Source organism: Lolium perenne, chromosome 4 (genome assembly GCF_019359855.2).
Source record: "Lolium perenne isolate Kyuss_39 chromosome 4, Kyuss_2.0, whole genome shotgun sequence".
Taxonomy (NCBI): Eukaryota; Viridiplantae; Streptophyta; class Magnoliopsida; order Poales; family Poaceae; genus Lolium; species Lolium perenne.
Window position 1 is genome coordinate 404,327,787 of NC_067247.2, and position 18,482 is coordinate 404,346,268.

The 18,482-nt window shown below is 48.0% G+C and overlaps 2 protein-coding genes across 3 annotated transcripts; both read right to left on the reverse strand.

The window, feature by feature from the left end:
• Nucleotides 1–1,210: 1,210 nt before the first annotated feature.
• Nucleotides 1,211–3,509, reverse strand: LOC127297451 (expansin-B4). The gene is made up of 4 exons (XM_051327755.2): nucleotides 3,135–3,509; nucleotides 2,887–2,996; nucleotides 2,238–2,422; nucleotides 1,211–1,848 (listed from the first exon to the last, which is right to left on the reverse strand). Exons 1-4 carry the CDS (start codon nucleotides 3,388–3,390, stop codon nucleotides 1,515–1,517), a joined length of 885 nt encoding a protein of 294 aa, XP_051183715.1. The 5' UTR covers nucleotides 3,391–3,509; the 3' UTR covers nucleotides 1,211–1,514.
• An 8,857-nt stretch (nucleotides 3,510–12,366) lies between these two features.
• LOC127297450 (uncharacterized) lies at nucleotides 12,367–17,767 on the reverse strand. 2 transcript variants are annotated; one of them, XM_051327753.1, is made up of 3 exons: nucleotides 17,380–17,767; nucleotides 13,517–15,279; nucleotides 12,367–12,893 (listed from the first exon to the last, which is right to left on the reverse strand). In XM_051327753.1, exons 2-3 carry the CDS (start codon nucleotides 15,257–15,259, stop codon nucleotides 12,531–12,533), a joined length of 2,106 nt encoding a protein of 701 aa, XP_051183713.1. In that variant the 5' UTR covers nucleotides 15,260–15,279; nucleotides 17,380–17,767; the 3' UTR covers nucleotides 12,367–12,530. The 2 variants fall into 2 exon arrangements, with proteins under 2 accessions (XP_051183713.1, XP_051183714.1); XM_051327754.2 differs by having other exon boundaries at nucleotides 17,384–17,684.
• Nucleotides 17,768–18,482: the final 715 nt, after the last annotated feature.

The following is an 18,482-nucleotide window of genomic DNA, read 5'->3' on the forward strand; positions in this document are numbered from 1 at the left end:
TTTAGGGTCTTCTTTGCAATCATGCAGGGCCATGTTGTATTTTCTCTTTCTTCTGATGCCCTTTCTGTTATTGTAATTCCACCGTTCATAATATAAGGTGGAATCGGGGTCCTTCCAGGCCCCTCCCCGTTCCAAAAAAATGCAGTTGGTGTGAAACTAAAACCATAACTTTGATGGACAATTATCGAATTTCCTTGTCAGACAGAAATGCTAGCACCACGCTTGATTCTCCAGAAATAATAAAAGAAATTGATACAATTGTAGCCTTTTTGGGAAAAAAAAACATCTCAGCATTTCTCAGAAATGGAGTCTTTGTTTCTAGCTCTGACGGGAAAAACTGTAACAAAAATGGATGAATACATCTGTGACATGTACGACCCTGGAGGTTGAAACTGGAGTAACTGCAAGGTGTGGGCACCCGTAGCATAGAGATAATAGCATCTCCATTCCCGTTACCACCAGATAACTGTGCCAAGTTGCGTGTTTAAGAGAGCTTTTTGGTCCGGGCGTCACAAAACCATATTCGACGTCTTGAGTCTGTCCCCGCTACACAAGGCACTTTTCGAACGTGACGAATACAACAGGATGGTGGCGTGGCGAGTGGTGGGCCACCATGTCATCGCCATAAAGCCATAGGCGGGCAACTTTTCCAAAATGGTGGCGACTATTTCTGGCGGAGACAAATGAAGCACCTTGTTTTTTTTCGAGGAATATGAAGCACCTTGTTGTCCCTTTGTTTTCTCTACGGGTCGCTGCCAATTATGCTGCACCACTCCTTCCCGCCATTTTTGGGCCGCTTCTCGCCTCTGTTTTCTCCGTCGTCTCCGCCTATAAAACCTCATCCTCCTTCCCTACCACCACTACCTATTAAAAGTTGGGCCGCAACATCGGGCTAGCACCTCCACCTCCATCGCCCCTCGAGCCAAAGCTAGGCGAGGACGATACGGAGGAGTTCGCCCAACTAGAAGTGCGCTTTCTTTATCAAGTCAATGACTGGTTTGCTTGCCTTGAATTACCAATATAGGCAGAAAACTGATGAGGTTAATTCATGAGTTTTTCCCTGACCTCCACACAAGATGCAGGAATCCAGGAGAAATGCACATGGCAGAAGCATCAGTAGCAAGCAGCCGTGAACAAAGGCAAACTGAAATTGGAAGCCGCATGGCAACATTGATGAATTTGTACATAGTCTTGAGCGACAGACAGGTCATGGATGAAGCATGATTCACATATATATAAATGGATCATGGATACATCATGCAAGGATGCAGCACATATACTGCTCGTGCATCCCCCGAATTATAAGTCTGAAACAATTAATGCAACAGCTAGTAGATTGAAGCGGGCGGGAGAGCGTCCGTGCGCCCTCATTTCTCTGGGCGCACTACTACGCGTGCCTCCTCTATTTCCCACCTAGTAGTAGTACGATGCAGACATTCAAATTCCAACAACTTTCAACTCGCGCCAAAACAGAACCAGATGGGGAGATCCGGCCGGCCCTCCGATGGAATGCTCTAGCTGTACTGGACGATGGAGCGGTAGAATGTGTTTGGGCGCCAGTTCTTGGGGATGACGTTGCGCGCCACGAGCGTCTTGCCGGACTCGTTGCGGATGCGGACGGAGAATGGCGCCTGGAGCCTGTGGTTGGAGTCGAGGCGCCAGATGGATCCCCAGGACTCGCGCATCCGCGTCCACCGCCCGCCGCCGCGGCGGCCGGACTCCATGAGGTCCACCTGCACGACGTCGCCGTCGCCGTTCTCGTACTCCACCAGGATGGCCATGTACACGGCGTTGGACCCCTCCTCGACGTGGAAGCCCACCTTGAGCCCCGGGAACTCGCAAGGCACCCTGCGTTTTCAGCTTCAGATTGTTAATAAGAATCAGGTAGATCTAGATGGAATTAGGCTTGCTATAGGAGGGGAATCTTTTCATGTTACTACTGGTGCTGCTTTCTTGCTAACATGGATGTCTGAATTTAAAAAGAAAAAAGGACACAGCACATGATCTGTGGACGGATGTCGTGAGTCGTTGGTCACAGGAGGAGGACGACGACGACAGGGGAGAGAAGAGGTGGGCAGTCGGGCATGTGCCGCAGCCAGAGCCCAGAGCGTGCTTGGGCTGAATGTGAACAGGAGGGACTGGTAGCAGAGTTAATGGGGACGGTTCACGGTTGGCTCAGCAGAGCACACGCCGTGTCGGTGAGTGAAGAAGGTTTATGTGGAGTAAAAAGTGTATACCTGGTGAATGATATGTCGATGATCCCGGCGTGCCTGAGCTCGTCGTTGCGGCCGGGCTTGGCGAGCTTGCCGAAGGCGGTGCCGCTGAGGTCGAAGTGGTAGGGCGCCACGGGGTAATAGTTCATGTCCGTGATCACCACCGTCTCCGTCCGACCCGAGCAAGCCTTGTGCTTCGTGCACTTGATCTGCATCATCGCCATTGTATTAGTACATCGTCAACAAACAATAGTACTCCTACTACCAGCAGCTAAGGTAGAAAATATCTTCAACTCTGGACTTTTTTTAAAAAAAAAAGAGTGCTACTATTTGGAAATCACAGAGAGGCCGGGGAGAGGACAGGAGACACTGGTCCGTTTGCATGGGACGCTGTGCCACGCACTGCAGCAGGAACGTGCCGTCGCAGGCGCGCTGGTGGACCCACGCTGCAGTGGCACGGGCCAGCCGGCCAAACAATAATCAAACCCAACTAGGTCTAGCTTTGACTACAAGTACAGACCAAGTAGAGAGAATCCAATGCAGACTACAGTAAGTTACACGATCCAATCATCCAAACCCTTAATCTTGCACTTAGTAGTAGCTACACTAGCAGAGTAGCAGAAGATTAGTAGTAGTAACAGCTAGTGATAGAGTGAAGATTTAGTAGTAGTACCTTGTAGCATGCGCCGCATCCCTTGCCGTCCTTGAACAGCGGCTGGTTGCCGCAGGAGGTCATGGCCATGAACGGGTACTTGTTCACGTTCTTGAACCCGCAAGCGCCGCCTGCAACCACATTCACACAGCCCGACGCCATTGTTGCAGTCAGTAACCAACCTCGAGCCAGACAAAGCAGAGCAGAGGCAATGCACATAGCCAGCTACTCGTACTAGCTAGATCTGAGAAAAACGGAGGCGCGCGTACCGTTGTCGTAGGGGCCGGCGCCGTTGGGCGCGCCGTACCAGGTGGCCCTGGCGACGCCCGACTGGCCGAAGGACGCCGCGCTCTGGGTGAAGTTGGGGCCGACCACGTCGCCGGCGACGCCCGTGTCCAGGCTGGACTCGTCGGCCCCTGGCTGCTCGGCGACGGCGCAGCGGCCGGTGAAGGGGAAGGAGAGCAGCAGCATTGCCACCAGCACCAGCGGCGGCGCCGCCACCCGGAGCGTCAGCTGCTTCCCCATCTTCCGGCTCGCCCCTTGTAGTGTAGTGCAGTGAGCTTGGCTGTGTGTGGTGTTGGTGTTGGTGTTGGTGGGGGAAGAGGTCCGTGGTGGGCACCCCGATTTATAACCGGCCGGCGAGCTGGTACACTAGCACAGTACACTTGGAGGAGGAGCCCTGAGCAGAGCACCACGTAGAATATTGCTACTTGGGGGTGGTGGTGTGGTTGCAGCAGAGAGAACGTGCCATGTTGCGTCGCACATGGCTACCCTAGATACACGCACGCACAGCATGGCGTTAACCGGCTACGCGCGTAGCTAGGCGCGCGAATCATCGTATCACTGACAGCCATCATGCACCCAAAGACTTACTTCGTTTTTCCAACAGTTGTACTGCTACAACAAAATATCTTGGAAAATTTGAACATGTTCACATTAATCTAGTTTCTCCTCATACCGTTGTCCCAGTCGGCCAGAGAGCTCTCTCTAGTAGCTAGGTACCCCCTCCCTCTAGGGCCGCCTCCCATGGCCGACTCCGGAGACGACCCCCGTCCGAACTCTAGCGAGCCGTCGTCGGATCCCCATCCAACGTCCTACCGGCAAAGATGAACACTGAGGGTGACCCAACCCTGACGGACCCCCATGCACGAAAAATGGTCATCACCTCGGTCGCATGGTGGGAAGTTGGCGACATTTTCGACAAGAATGATGGCCAGCGCAGATCAGAGGCTGGGTTGTTGCGGCCAACCATGATATGGTTGACCTCATCTTGGCACATCAGCTATGATTGACATGGAGGCAGCTCCATCACCTTCGGTGGATTGCCTCCTTTGGAGATACTGTGTGGCTGAATTCTGATGGGATATCAATGGATTCCTCGGGTGGCGCGCCTTTCGCGGCGTTTCTGCTGTTGCTTCTGTCGGATCTGGGAAGCGAGGCTACGTTCGCGCAGGGCTGAAAATGGTGGCGCCAGTGGCCGTCGTTACATTGTTGAAGTCCTCGTCGTTGTGAATCTCCTGCTCCCCGCACAGATGTATGCGGCGAAAACCTTAGATTTAGGTCGCTGGAGGCGCCTTGTCATCGAGTGGTGTTTCATTAACCATGTCGACGATGACGAATCATGGCGGCATGGTGTAATAGGGTTTCGGTGACAGGCGTGCCAAGCTGGACTCGCACATAGTGAGGCGCTATCTAGCGTGGTGGCAACGTTGATGGAAGACCTAGAAAGGGTTATGCAGTTTTTCTGCCCCGTGGATGGCTCAACGGTTTGACGCGGGTGGTGCTTTCTATACTGAGGACACGAGGTGCTCGATGAGGGTGTGTTGTCTGGATGCGTGCTTCTGCTTTGCCATAGGATGACTTGGTGATGCCCCGGTACGTACCTGGCGGGGTGTAGTTTTTGTTTTGTTTTTAGAGCATATAACTAAGATCTTAATGGTATTTTCTTCTCCTATTATCAGGTTTGTAGATGTTGTATGGCGGCTTCGGCTCGTTTTGATCAGGCATCGAAGATTATGCCCTTTGTTGAATAAAATGCAAATAAAGACCAAATACATCACTGTTTGATGCTAGAACGGATATCCTCCATTTCAAAAAAAAAAAAAATGGTTTGAGCTTAGCTTAGTTTTAGTAGCCGGTGTGCTAAGACTAACCACGCATGCCTGACATGGTGACTGACGGTGCTCATGCGTGCCAGTGAGACGCGCCTGGCCTACCTGCATCGATATAACCATGTTTGTCGTTGTACGATGACTAATAATGTACCTACTCAACAACCTGTGTTATCCTAGTTGATCGCCGATCGATGGGGCAGGGGTCCATCCGTACGTGTCGTACTTGGACGAATACACGTACGGGTTATACACGGTCCCCAGTATACAGCCAAACTTGTACTCCTGTACAGCCCACATTATTTCTCCTATATATACATATGCACACTCCGATGCACACTCTCAATGTATAGGTGTGATGTATACATATTCCTTCTGTACCAGATCTATATACGCAGTTCATAGTTACATATACCCTGTATGAATATGCATACACGATACACACAGAAAGTATGGGTCACACTGAATTCTTTGTTGTGTTACGATATTCAGGATATTTTATCTTGGCTTGACATGATATATAGACACATGATTTATAGACGGAAACGGCGGAAAAGAATCAAAGAAAGCTCACGGCGCCGCACATGCGTGCATGCATGCATGCACGGGAAAATGGAGATCTCGGAACGAGCAAAGACGTGTGTACGTACGTGGTAGCTGGCTGGCTGGCTAAGTCTAACATGGGCATGCCGTGCGCATGTGCTACGCCGTTGCGTGATTACCAAACCACATGTACGCACCGTGGGATTCCAATTAGAATACTGTTATCTCTGCTTAATTAATCAGTCATCAGCAGATGGATGGATCCATTTCTGCCTCTGACGGCGGATATACTACGACCAGGGTCATATTTACCCAGCTGAAAAGTCAAGGTGGCAGGCAACTGGATAGTTGAGCCTAACGTGCTTGGTAACGTTCATGCATGCCCATGTTATTAGGAAAAGGCCGCCATGATTAATCATCAACAATCGAGTTAAGCGTTACTCCACTTTTGGGAAGCCAGCATTGCTAGCTCAACGATTCCCATGTCTGATCATCCATCTTTGCTGCCAAAAGAGACGGTGGCAGCCTTTCATGGCATCAATGAAGTTTTGACAACATCAAAGTCACCTCCTTTCCACTTGATGAAGCTCGTCAAGTCAGCACCCCCGATGTAGAGAATATCTTTGATGGGTGGAGTTCCTTTTTTCATTCTTTTTTGATTACCTAGTTTTCTCACATGGGTGGAAAATCAATTAATAAGAATTTAACATAAGATTACCTAGACTCGGCGACAACACAACGTCAATAGTTAGCCGACGTCATGGTGTATGATACAACTTCTATTGCTAGTTCGTATAGTCGATTTTTTATCGAGTCAGAGGTGCACTCCTACTCAGAGGGGTGTGGCTCGAACCGAGTGTGCCACCACTCCCCCACCCCCTCCTCCTCTGTCTTCTTTGGCGCCACCGACGATGCTGCACAACAAAGCCCATGTAATGGCTGACAATAGCATCACCTCTCTCGTGCAACCGGGGGATGGTTGATGGGGCACATCTAGGGCTGCAAGAAAAGACAATACTCGTGAGCATCTCAAATCGACTTGACAATAAATTAGGATAGCATGAAGCTGTTATATATGTCATCTATAGTGACATTTATGTTGCCAACCGGAAGTGATGCAATTATGTTATATATTAAGAAAATATGATAATTCATTAAAATTTAGGATTTATTTTTATTTTTGTGCCTCTCATTCCTTCGCTGTATTCAATTTTGCCAAGCCTCAAAATCTTTGTTCACTATTCCTCTCTCTTGTTTGAATCCCTCAGAAATGCTCAAATGGTGGGGTCAAAGGCTTTGCCGTTACCCGCTGATGAGTGGGGCTGCGTAGGGTCGGCTCCTCATTTGGCCATTACGTGCTAACGAGTGGGGCAGCTAGGAGACACCTCAAAGCAACTTCTCTCTGTCGCTCAACCCATTCCCCAATTTGGAAAGAAATCAAACCGAGCAGCTCCCTCACTGCACCGCCCCCTCGGATGCATTAATTTGTTCCCTCCCATCCTATTAAATTAGCTGCCACCACGCCATCCCAACACCTCCGCCATATCCCCCCCCCCCCCCCCCCTCCGCCGCGGGACACAAAGCAGTAGCCATGTACGACGCCCTCCAGGCCATCGATCGTGGAGAAGATTGGGTCAAATAGGAGGGAGCGAGAACTCATGGATTCCATCTGGGTAATCCTCGTTTCCCTTTGAATTAGTGATCTAACTCGGAAAATAGAAAATATTTGACCATTGGGGTGTGAATCGCTGCCCATGTACATGAATTATTTTGGGCCTAACAATACTCTTTATTTTCATCGAAAATGATTGCTCTAGCCCTTGCTTTTCGGCTGGTAGTTACACATGAAACTAGCATACTGCTTGGTACTAAAGCCCATCTACTGCCTGGATTTTTCTATCCAGAGGTGGTAGAAACACCAATTTTGTTCAGAGATTTTCGAGAATCGCTATGTTCTAATTATCCATGGAGCCTAGCCGATGTTGTTGATATGAAAATTTCAATAGTTGCGAGCAAAGATTTATCCCACTAACTTGCGACAAGCACATCTGATTGCTTTGTGTTGGAAGTCATTTGAGTGAAATTCATATCGATGTCATTCAGCCACGAAAAGAGTAGGACAAGGGGAATGTGTTTAGACATCTTCTATTTTTGCTAATAGTGAGCGCCCCGGCACTCCTTCTATGTCCAGACCATCTAAACCTACTAACATTGAAAGGCAGACCACTCCTACTGTAGATGTGGAACCATACGAGGCATCGTCTCGACTAGATGATGACAAATGATGTACGTTGAACAGCTATATAAATTCGGTTAGCGGGCAATGCAAGATAAACTCTCGGAGGAGCCAAGCCGTCCTGCTAGATTTGATGGCCATGATGATGAAGAGACGGAGGAGAACAATGATAACGTCATTGCAAATGAATACGATGGTGAGGACATGCCATCAGTTGAATGGAACAGGGAGACAAATGATGTGGCACATCTAGGGCTGCAAAAAAGCATGAAACTCATGAGTAGAACGTGATTGACTCAACAATAAATTCGCCAAGCATGAATGTCCAATGTAGCTCTGAGTGAAAAAAATAGTTGATTTTGAACCAACACTCGCTCACTCGATTTAGCTCCGCAGCTCGAAGTAATACAATTGTGTTACATATTCAATCTAAATGTGATTATGACCTTACATTATGTGAATGAGATTTTTCTTCCTCTATGTGGAAGAAAATCTAGAAGAGCTCATTAGCCGTAGAGCAAAATTTGGTATACATGGTAGTGTTTTATTATGATGTTTCTATGGTTGTCTTGATTGTGATTAGCCGACGAGTGATCACGCGTTAGCAGTAGTTTTGGGCACCCAGGTTTGGCCAAAGATTCCCGTTGTGCGCGTCCTAATCATGGATATATTAGCACGCTCTCATTTCCCCCCTCCTCCGCTCTCGACCCTCTACAGTTCCTGCCCCCTTCTTCTTCCTCGCCGGGCCTCTCTCTCCTCCTCTCCGCCGGAGTAGCCGGCCGGAGATGGAGAGGAGATGGCGCCGGAGTAGATAGGTTTAGGTTTAGTTTAGTTTTGGGCTTTATACCCGGTAGTTGGAGCAGAGCTTGGGTCTATGGCGGCCAGATCCGGAGCTCCCTAGGGTTTCTCTCTCTGCTGCTTCCGCTCCTTTGGTCGGAGCTGGTGGCGGAGAAGGAGACCACAGTCTCCTTCAATAAAGTTTCGGCTGTCTACCACATCAAGGTGCTCGAGATCCTCGACGTGGAGCTCCTCCTGGCCGGCCATGGCGGCGAGGGGGAGGGGTGCTGGGTTGAGGACAGCGGTTCGGTGGAGCTTCTCCTGGACGGCCGTGGAGGCGAGGGGGAGAAGCTTCACCGGATCTCGTCTTCGACATCGACGGTGTGGAGGTCGGGCGGATCTGGCGGCAGTCGATTCAGAGGTGGCTCCCTCCTCTCTCGTCATCGTGGTGGTGGCGGAGGAGAGGTGGAGACGCACGATGTTCGTGTCTGGCCGCTGCGTCCGCAGCAGGGGAGTATGCTGGCTTCTCATCGGAGGTTTCTCACGGCGCCGACGTCGCCGTATCTGATGGCCGAAGGGCGGCCCCTCCACCTTTGGAGGATTTCTACGACGCTTCTGTCGCCGTCTCTCATGGCCGTAGGGCGGCCCCTCCTTCCTGCGACGGCGCTTGCTCGTCGTCTGCAGGACTTCTTCAACCTCCAATCATCTAGCTGGAGGCTCAAAAGCATCGTCGGAGTTAGCTCCGGTCTCCATGCCCCAAGTGGTTTCGTCCCCGGCGGCGTGGAGGTTGGCTCCGGCGAGTTCGTCGGTGGTGGTTTTGGAGCTGTCCTCGATCGCGTTTTCTCGCGCTGGTCAAAGGACTTTAGTGCAAAAAGTTTGGGTCCGTTTGTAATTTTCCTTCTCTTCAAGACCCTTTATGTAATTGTAACTCCACCGTTGATAATGAAGCTCTAGGTCCTTCGGGACCTCTCCTGTTCAAAAAAAAAAAAAATCATGGATATATTACCTGCAAGAAAAGAGGCGACGGTGGCAGCCTTTCATTCCCTGGAAAGCATCAAAGTCCGTCCACCACTTCTTTCTGGCTTGACGTTGTAGTAGGAAAAAACTGTCGTGTCATCACAGCTGGGAAAGGATATATTCGGCAGTGAAATCAACTGAGAATAATTTAAGGAAGGAGAAAAGAAGAAAAGATGTGAGAATAATACTCCAGCTAGCTACTCTACTCTACGTTGAGAAGTGCACGTTACGCCATGATACGATACGACGGTGAGGTTCTGATTTGGTTTTGATACGATGGATGCCAAGGAGAAGGCGACACGACGCAGCACAGCGCCTCAAAGTGTGTCTGAGTGTCAGCTGCGTGCATGTGGGGGTGGGCCACCCCTTTTGCAAAGACTCGAGGTCGAGGGCGCGTTTGACTCCTCCTTCCCGCCATCCACTTGCAAGCATTTCCGTCCCGCCAAATCTCTCATCCAGTTTTTCACCCGGAACGCTGGCTCGAGGCCCGTTAAGGCCCACTTGGATCAAAGTGTCGCCGAGGCCTTTCCGGCCATATTGTCTTAGTTCAACACGGACACGGAGTCCATCTTGCACCACTCCGACTCGGCATGTGTGATGTATGTAATCGTGCCTAAACCCGTAAACCGTGATGATATGTACCTAGGAATACCCGACCACGGCTGGCCTCCTCCAGCCCTGGATCGACATGGAGGCCAAGCATCTGCCGGAGGACCTTCTCCTGGACGTCCTCCGCCGCCTACCTACACGCAGCCTCGCCGTGTCCCGCTCAGTATGTACGGACTGGCGCGCCGCCGTCGACGGCCACCGCCTCCTCCGCACGGACCACCTCCCCCTTTCGCTCGAGGGCGTGTTCCTCGGGTGGAGGAAGGACCGCATGCCCGTGCTCTTCTCCCGCCGCTCGACGCACTGCAGGATTTCCGCCGGCATGCGCCACCACCCAACAAACCCCCCTACTACGGTGTTTGATGATGGCGGTGTCAAGGACTGCTGCAACGGCCTCCTCCTGCTCTCGTGGCACGTGCTCAATCCGGCGACCATGGAGTCGGCACGGCTGCCTCCACAACCACAACCGCGTCCGTGCGACGACGCGCGCGGCCTGCCATAGGTGCATGGTGAGCCGTAGCCGTTACCTCGTGTTTGACCTCGCCATGTCGCCGCACTACCAGGTGGTTTCCGTCCCGGATATACCACGGGGCCAGCTCCCCGGCCGTGGGACACGTTTCTAACCACGTGTGCACGGATGAACAACCCGTCTCCGCGATGGAGTGGCCACCCACGCCGTATGTAATGCATGTCTTCTCGTCGGAGACCGGAGAGTGGAAGGAGAGGCCATTTGCTAGGGAAGGAAAGCCCGCTGGAACGGTCGCCGATTGCCAGTCAAAACAGGAATACATGTGCCGCTATGCTGCTTACTGCCACGGAGCACTCTACGTCCCTTGCCATGATGATTTTGTTTTGAGGTACGTATGAGCAACAAATCCACTCCAAACTTCCCGAATCTTGTTTTCTCTATACCAAGCCTAGCTAGCTACTAAAATTCAGCGCTCTTAATAATGTCCTAATGACGATCACTTCCCCTTGCAGGATAAACCTGTCAAATGATAAGTACAAAGTACTTGATATGCCACAAGGAAAGAGGCAGCGATCTCACACACCTCGTCTCTGTAAATCGGAGAAGGGGGTCTACTGCGTGTTCAGTTACGCACGCAATGTGTTCCAGGTTTGGTTCCTCGACGAATCACGTGGGCAGATGGAGTGGGTGTTGAAGAACGACATCAACTTTGGTGAGCTTGTTCATGAATCCCCTTGTACCATTGTTGGCGGATCTTGGATTCTACGAGGATATGACAGTAACAATGCAGAACTAGTCGATGATACCTCTGAATGGGACCCAACCAATGAAAATTTGGTCAGCGCTGAAGCTTGGGTTGGGATGCCCGGTCCTAGCGCAACATTTGATTTCCTTGGACTCCATCCTTATAAACAGATTGCCCTGTTCGGAGCATATGGGAGCATTATGGCCTACCATCTCAGCAGTTCCAAAGTTCGGGACTTGGGTTTCATTCCCATGCAGGGGACCGGGATACAAGTTTCTTTCCCGTACACGCCATGTTGGATGGGTCCGTTACCTGAAACCCAGTTCAGATAGTAGTGCCTTAAAAGTTGCAAAGTTTATTGTGCAACATGTTTTGTTTCTATCTATATAAACTTTGTATATTTTGGCCAACTACATAAAAAATATATGTCAGTATCTACAATGCTAAGTTAGAATTTCTGGAACTGAAAGAGACAACCATTGTTTTGAATACCCGAGAGACTACATGCAGATGCAGTACAACTTTCTAGGCTCGGACTGCATACACCTACTATGTTGTTTACTGAGGCGCATCCTCGCTGCACCACAAGTGAGGATCCTGATTCTGATTGCACAGCTTACCTGGCAGATAATATTTCAATAATGATATGGCTGAAGAATTTATCAGACACAACCTCATCAGGCACTCTAACTGCCGTCCACAAAGAAAGATGCACGCCAAGGAACAGCATGGTAGCATGAAAGTAAAACAGTGAAGTCACAATATCTGCTGGATACCACATATATTTACGGAAAAGCTATGTTCACTTTTCAGAATTGTTGATTTCAAATTGGCAGCTCGCTTTTGGGTCATTGTGGCCAGCCACACCACATGACAAGCATACACAGCCATTCAAGTAACATGTCAGTATGTCACATTTATCAGGAACGCCAGACTCACCTTGTAATCATTCTTGAATGCAAACACAAGATCAATCTTGAAGCACTGGCCTCATCGATGCGTCGTTACGAATCCCATCAATACTTTATATGCTTGTTTACAGATTATTCCTATATTGTGTTTTATTCAAGTAGCGAACTCCTCAGTTTTTCCTAAACTATATATGGAGGGTCATTTCAGATGTAACATGGACCTTTGTGGTGAAAACAATGAAAAATTCATCTAAACCAACTTTTCATCACTTTCACATATGGGCTTATTATTTTCACATATAGAGTTATTTTTACTAAGGTTGTTGATGCCCCTGGAGACTCCAGAGTAGTACTTGAAGTGATGTGCCAGCAATGACACGATGGTAATGAACTCCCCACCATTGCTGAGCTGCCTGGCATGGGACACTTGGCTGCAATGCTTCGCGGCATACAACAGCATCTCCACCCACACCCCTAAGATCAGTTCAAAAAGGTCACGCTGCTCATGCCAACGCAACTCTATGCTGAGAAGCTCGTTGGCGAGCAAGACTGCATACATATTGGCACTGTCACGGATGGATTCCCCATGTGGCTTTGGTGCCCTTACAGATCCCTGAGACAGAGGAGCTGATTAGATGAAAATAGTGCACATTTAATATATCTTAGTATGTAGGCCTTAACATAATTTTCAGAGTAGACATGCACTATCTATTTCAAATTTCTGTATATCGTAGTATGTACGCCCTAACATAATCTCAGGGTAGACATGCACTATCTATTTCAATATTCTGTAAGGATAAAAAAGCAATCCCCCCTCCCCAAAAGAATGTGTGTGCTATCATAGAACATGTTGAGTTTAACTTTGTTTCCTGACTTTTGTTAATAAGGTCTAAGGAAATTCAAAACGAGTCAGCCTTTTCAATTTCATTAGACCATAGTCAAACAAAGTTAGCAAAATTAGAACTGCCTTTTACGATCAGTTTTGTATATATAAGCACATGTTGTTTCTGTTAGTGAAGTCAGCAAGTAAGAAAATTTAAACTTGGTTAAGATCTTTGTATTCTCAAACATGCTCACCAGCGAAATGTGTTTCAGTTGAATTGTCATGGAAGGTATATATAACTACAAATTGAAATTGCAAACAATCAAATGATGCAGAGCTTGAGCCATTGTTTGAAGAATAATTAATGATATAATTTTCAATATAAATGAACTTTGGCCCCACTCAGCCCATACCAGTGCAAATTCGGAGAAACTCCACACCATCTCCGCAAGTTTCTCCCTCTGTGGAATCCTGGAGGGATTGGGGCCATCATGGTGGAACAATTCCTTAAGAATATAGTATGGTTGCCAGCTTATGGGAGATGCCGCCACTGGGTTGTCCTTATCACCAAAGCACACATGGCACTGTCCTTCTATTTGTTCACAGGAGGCAAGGTGTACGTTGTTGCGTGCAGCTCCAGGTAGCATGTCAGGTTTTACCACCAGCAGGAACATCATGTAATTGGATAGCACCTCGGTAGCCTCAGTAAGATATTTTGCATGTTTGGCCTTGGATTTCCTGATGCACAACTCGGTTGCGGTGTGCCAAACAAGGATGCTCTCATCAAAGTCAATGTTGACGCTCCAGCGAGCGAAGTCCTCATATGATTCCATACTTTTCAGTACAAAACTACCCCTTGAGTCCAAATCAGTATCTTTGTCTTGAAGTGCTCGATCTTTGTCTTGCAATGCTTTCAATACCAATTTCTTGAGATCTTGTATTGACAAAGAGTTGGTGTGTGAGAAAGTTCCTGAGAAGTGCTTCTTGTTCCACCAGTCCTGGAGCCCCAACTTTATTGCCAGTCTGGTTCCTATCTCATTCCTGTTGCGGGTGCACAGGTGGAACAAGTTATACTGTCCAATGGAGCCAGACCACAGTCTCCTACTTGCCGGGTGGACACGCCGACTAAAGGAAGTGATAATATGGAGAGGCCACTCCCATCCCCTGCCCCTGCGGTGCAATAAAGAAGATGTCCAGGTGGATAGTAGAGCTCTGCACACTGATATGATCTCCAGGACCAAAGCCCCAACCAGCAACATGTAACTGATAACCAAATCTACTCTGCTGTACCCATTTTCTCGACCAATCATGATTTGAAACAACAGGAACGTGATGGCTGTGCCAAGCAGCGAAATGAAATGGATGCAGAAGCCATACCATGTGTGGATTACTGCTGCCTTGGTGTACAGGAAGTCATACATCAGAGACAGCTCCATCTCGACCAACTTGTATAGATCCTCCCCCATGTAAGATATAACAGACCGTGGTTTAGATTGTGAAAGAACCGATGGATTCGGTAACATTATGATATCAGCAAAGACACCTTTGCAGATATCAAACTGGGAGTGGGCTCCAAGCAGAATTTCCTCTTCACTGGTACCCATGCTCAATAACTGATAAGGGTTAGGCTTGAATTTAGAGACGGTGATGCTGCTGATGTTGCCACAGTTGAGTGCCCATATCCTCTCGCCATACTTGAGAACACCAGCGACAAACATGGAGATGGACGCCAGCAGAAGCAGGGTCACGGTGTCGCCAACATACCTGTATATCACATATGCAGCTCCTAGGACCTGCACGGCGAGTGTTTGCAGGTGGCGAAGCCAGAGCGTATTGTCTTCAAGTGCATATGCTGTGATGTTGTCTGGGCCACCAAGGTGCAGCAAGAGGAATGGTGCCCAGAACGCCACCAGCTGGTGCTCGTCCGACCTATCGTCGACGGATAGGTGGCCAAGTGTGTATATTGCCGTCGAATCAGCCAACAGATAAGCAGACCAGAGGAAGAATTTAAGTGCATTGGAAGAGCTACGCCGGCGGATCCCCCCGAAAATGAGGAGGAATACTTGCAACGTAAAGCTTACAAGAACCAGGATTTGTATCCCCCATTCGTTCCACAGGTCCACTAGCCTTCCAGCCTCCTTTACTCCTGCTTCCATTACTCTGCTCCTCAAAATGTCTGCAGTAACATGTCAAAGAAACAATTTTAGCAAATGTATGTATTGTGTTGTGTCCATGAATATACTGAAAAAAATAAATGTGTAACAGAATGGCTTAAGTAAGCGATCATAAGTGATCACAGTTGGAAAATAAGGAAATGGGTAGCTAATGAAAGATTAAGGCACGTATCGGACATATAATATATAAAGGGCCTATATTGTTCAGATCCAGTCCCAGCATTTCATCTAGCATATGATGCAAACTAAACCATCATAATCTTTATAACCAATGATGCTTTACACTTCATCACTATATAAATACGATTTTAGCTAGTGCTTCATGAATAAGACATGTTAAATAATGTTTTCATATATCCTATCAGTTGATCTGCTGCTGTGCAACTAGCTAGAACAAAATGGAAAAAGGGTTACACCTTGGCTATGCAAGGTCAGAAACAGCAAAGTAAAACCCTCCTGAAATAGACCGACCAACTATTTACTCAAGGCGGAGTCACAGATATGAATTCCAAAAGCAAAAACTCTAGCTGAATTCTAATCGGCTTGATCTTATTTTGCTTTAATAAATTGCAAAGATGGGGCGCATGGGTGAGTTGGAAATTCACACAGGCTCCTCGTAAGTTTGCAGAACGAGTGAGCACATCTGATAGTTTCCTACTACCTCTGATTCAAATTAGTTGCCTAGACAGATTTAGGCAACATTTCCCCTAAATCTGCGTCTATTAATTTGGATCGGATGTAGTAACATTTCTGCATCTGCATACAATACCTATGCAAATCACTCATGGATGTGCATGCTGAATTTCTCTAAAATCAGTGGTTAAGCTGTAGATGCTTGGTAAAGAACAGAACTTGATCTTTCATGACAACTTAGCACTAGATTTGGTTTTGATATATTAATGCATCTGTTGGAGTCTGCAATTTTTAATGAATTAAATGCCTCTCAAGCACAGATAAGCAAAAGAACATGTGGTGTGCAATTTCCTATCAACCAAAAATGGGGTAAGCCAGCTGGTAACTGGTGATGGTATTGGGACGCATCGTCAGAAATATAACTAATTGGCACTACAAATACAGTGTGATTATTCTAAGGTTAGGCGCATTCAGAAAACAAATAATACCTTGGCTATTTTGAGGACGTTTTAGAGTAGAGTAAATTGCAACTAGCATTCAACCTGGTACTAAGAGGAGTCATTGGAGCGTGTGGAAGCAGCCAAGAATGCAAAGAATAATTGGCCCAAATGGAAAAGATGAGCCACAAATAGTATGGTAGTGATTGGCAATAATAAAAGTAGAGGAGAGGAGTGGATAACAAAATGGTAGACACGGGAGTCTAACGGAATAGATGAATAGATAGGATCTTCCAGTTTTATTTACATGCATGGTGTACGGAATCCTACTAATGGGCAGGGAAAAATTTCAGATGCAGCTTGCTTTCCTTCCTACCTACTCAGACCACCAAATTAACACGCGCAAACATCACTTAATTATGAGCTATCACATCGAGTTGACAAATTGGCTGCCCCTCGTTATTTCTATTCAAAATCTCCAAGTTGTACTTGCTCATGTTGCCTCCAGTTTTTCCAATCTCTTTTTCGCCTTAAATCTTCTAACAACAAACCTCTGGTGTTTTCAACCAACACAAAGGCCAGCCAGGTCACAGGAGGCTGAGATATTAACTAGGTTGAGACTTTTCGGGGCAATCTGAGATGCTGAGCCCCTGTCCATGAGTGGAATATGTTCTATTTCCCTGCTCTGTGGTAAGTTTACCTGTGCATGAGCACAACGCCTACACTAGTAGAATACAAGACAGGCAAACCATAGCTAGGTTTCACACGTGTCCTACAGTCCCACTCATGAAAACACTTGTGCGTTAACGATTTACAACCATTTCTGTAGCATTCGTCTTCAAGAGTCAGTGTACATAATAGATCAACTAAATAAAAAGTAGTAGTACGATAAATTGCCTGAAGCCACCAACTAAATCGCATATCCATTTTGCGCAGTTCAGTAGACACGGCAGCTGATTCTAAGTGTGTGCAGAGATGAAGACAGGGAAACAAGAAAGAAAGAAATCAGTATGGGAATATGGAGGTCCTTACCTACCCCAGGGAACCAGCTGCAGCAGACAGCGTCGACGGCCAGAAGCTGGCGGAGGAGCTCGGGGATCGTGTTCGGTTCGGAGACGCCGGCCGGCGGCTCGGCCGGATGAAGAGGCAGCGCTGGTTCGGTGCTGCAGCTAAGGCTCCGCCCCTCCTCCTGGTTTTGGTCGCTGGGGTGGAGGGGGATGGCGCGCGCGGCGACGGCTGCCACGATTGCTCGTCGGCCGGCGGGGCTTGGAGTAGAAGTAGATGGGGGGACTGCTGCAATCGCTCCGCCGCCGCGGGGGTTTGGGGCGAAAATGGAATATATGAAATGTGGGGCAACGGTACAACCAGGCTGCACAAAAAGGCAAAAGCGAAATGCGACATCGACTGCGATCGCCACTGAGGAAAACTGATGGCCAGGTGAGGTCCGGCTTTCGCCACGCCTTATAACGTGTAAATAAATGTACTAACTCCGTACACTACTCTTTTATTATGAAAACTAACTTAATTATTTTAAAATGTTTATATCTACTACGTGGCGTCATAAAACTTGTCCGTATAAAGCTAACGTGTAAAGTCATTATATTTTAGAAAGCTTAATTAAGGAATATCGAACACGCAACCACCACCGTACCACATAGGGTGCAGCCTAGATTTTTCGATAAAAAGAATATATTAATATTAAAAGATACCAATTATACCCAGCCTCTGCAACAACGTCCCACTCTAGTGGTAGTGCGGATGCACACATTTAAAAAAGAGTAAAGAAAACTAAGAAATAAAAGTCCCGCTACAGCATTCCAGACCTAGCAACAACAATATAATCATCACCGTGACAACACCTAAAATACATACTCTCTAAAAGCGATGTCTTCAAGACGAGAACAGTGCACCAACGCCCTCGTCGCCCCGCCAAAGGTCTTAGGTTTTCACCCTGAAGATAGTCCACACTCTCAAAACAATGCCTCCAACAAGCTCATTGCTAGGAACAACCAGTTAATCCTAGCCCTTGAGTTTTCACCGTAAGACTCTGAACTTCACCTGTGCTGCCTCCCCTACTTGCATACCACTGCTGCGGAGCCCGGAACGCCAAGCAAATCCCTCAGCAACACGGAGAC

Bases quoted from the DNA above. Each gene is read 5' to 3' on its own strand.
- LOC127297451 (XM_051327755.2), bottom strand. From the start codon at position 3,390: ATGGGGAAGCAGCTGACGCTCCGGGTGGCGGCGCCGCCGCTGGTGCTG. The intron at 2,997-3,134 runs GTACGCGCGCCT...ATGTGGTTGCAG, and splicing joins CGCCGGCCCCTACGACAACG to GCGGCGCTTGCGGGTTCAAG. The intron at 1,849-2,237 runs GTATACACTTTT...CTGAAAACGCAG, and splicing joins ATCGACATATCATTCACCAG to GGTGCCTTGCGAGTTCCCGG.
- LOC127297450 (XM_051327753.1), bottom strand. From the start codon at position 15,259: ATGGAAGCAGGAGTAAAGGAGGCTGGAAGGCTAGTGGACCTGTGGAAC. The intron at 12,894-13,516 runs GTATGGGCTGAG...CCTCTGTCTCAG, and splicing joins GTTTCTCCGAATTTGCACTG to GGATCTGTAAGGGCACCAAA.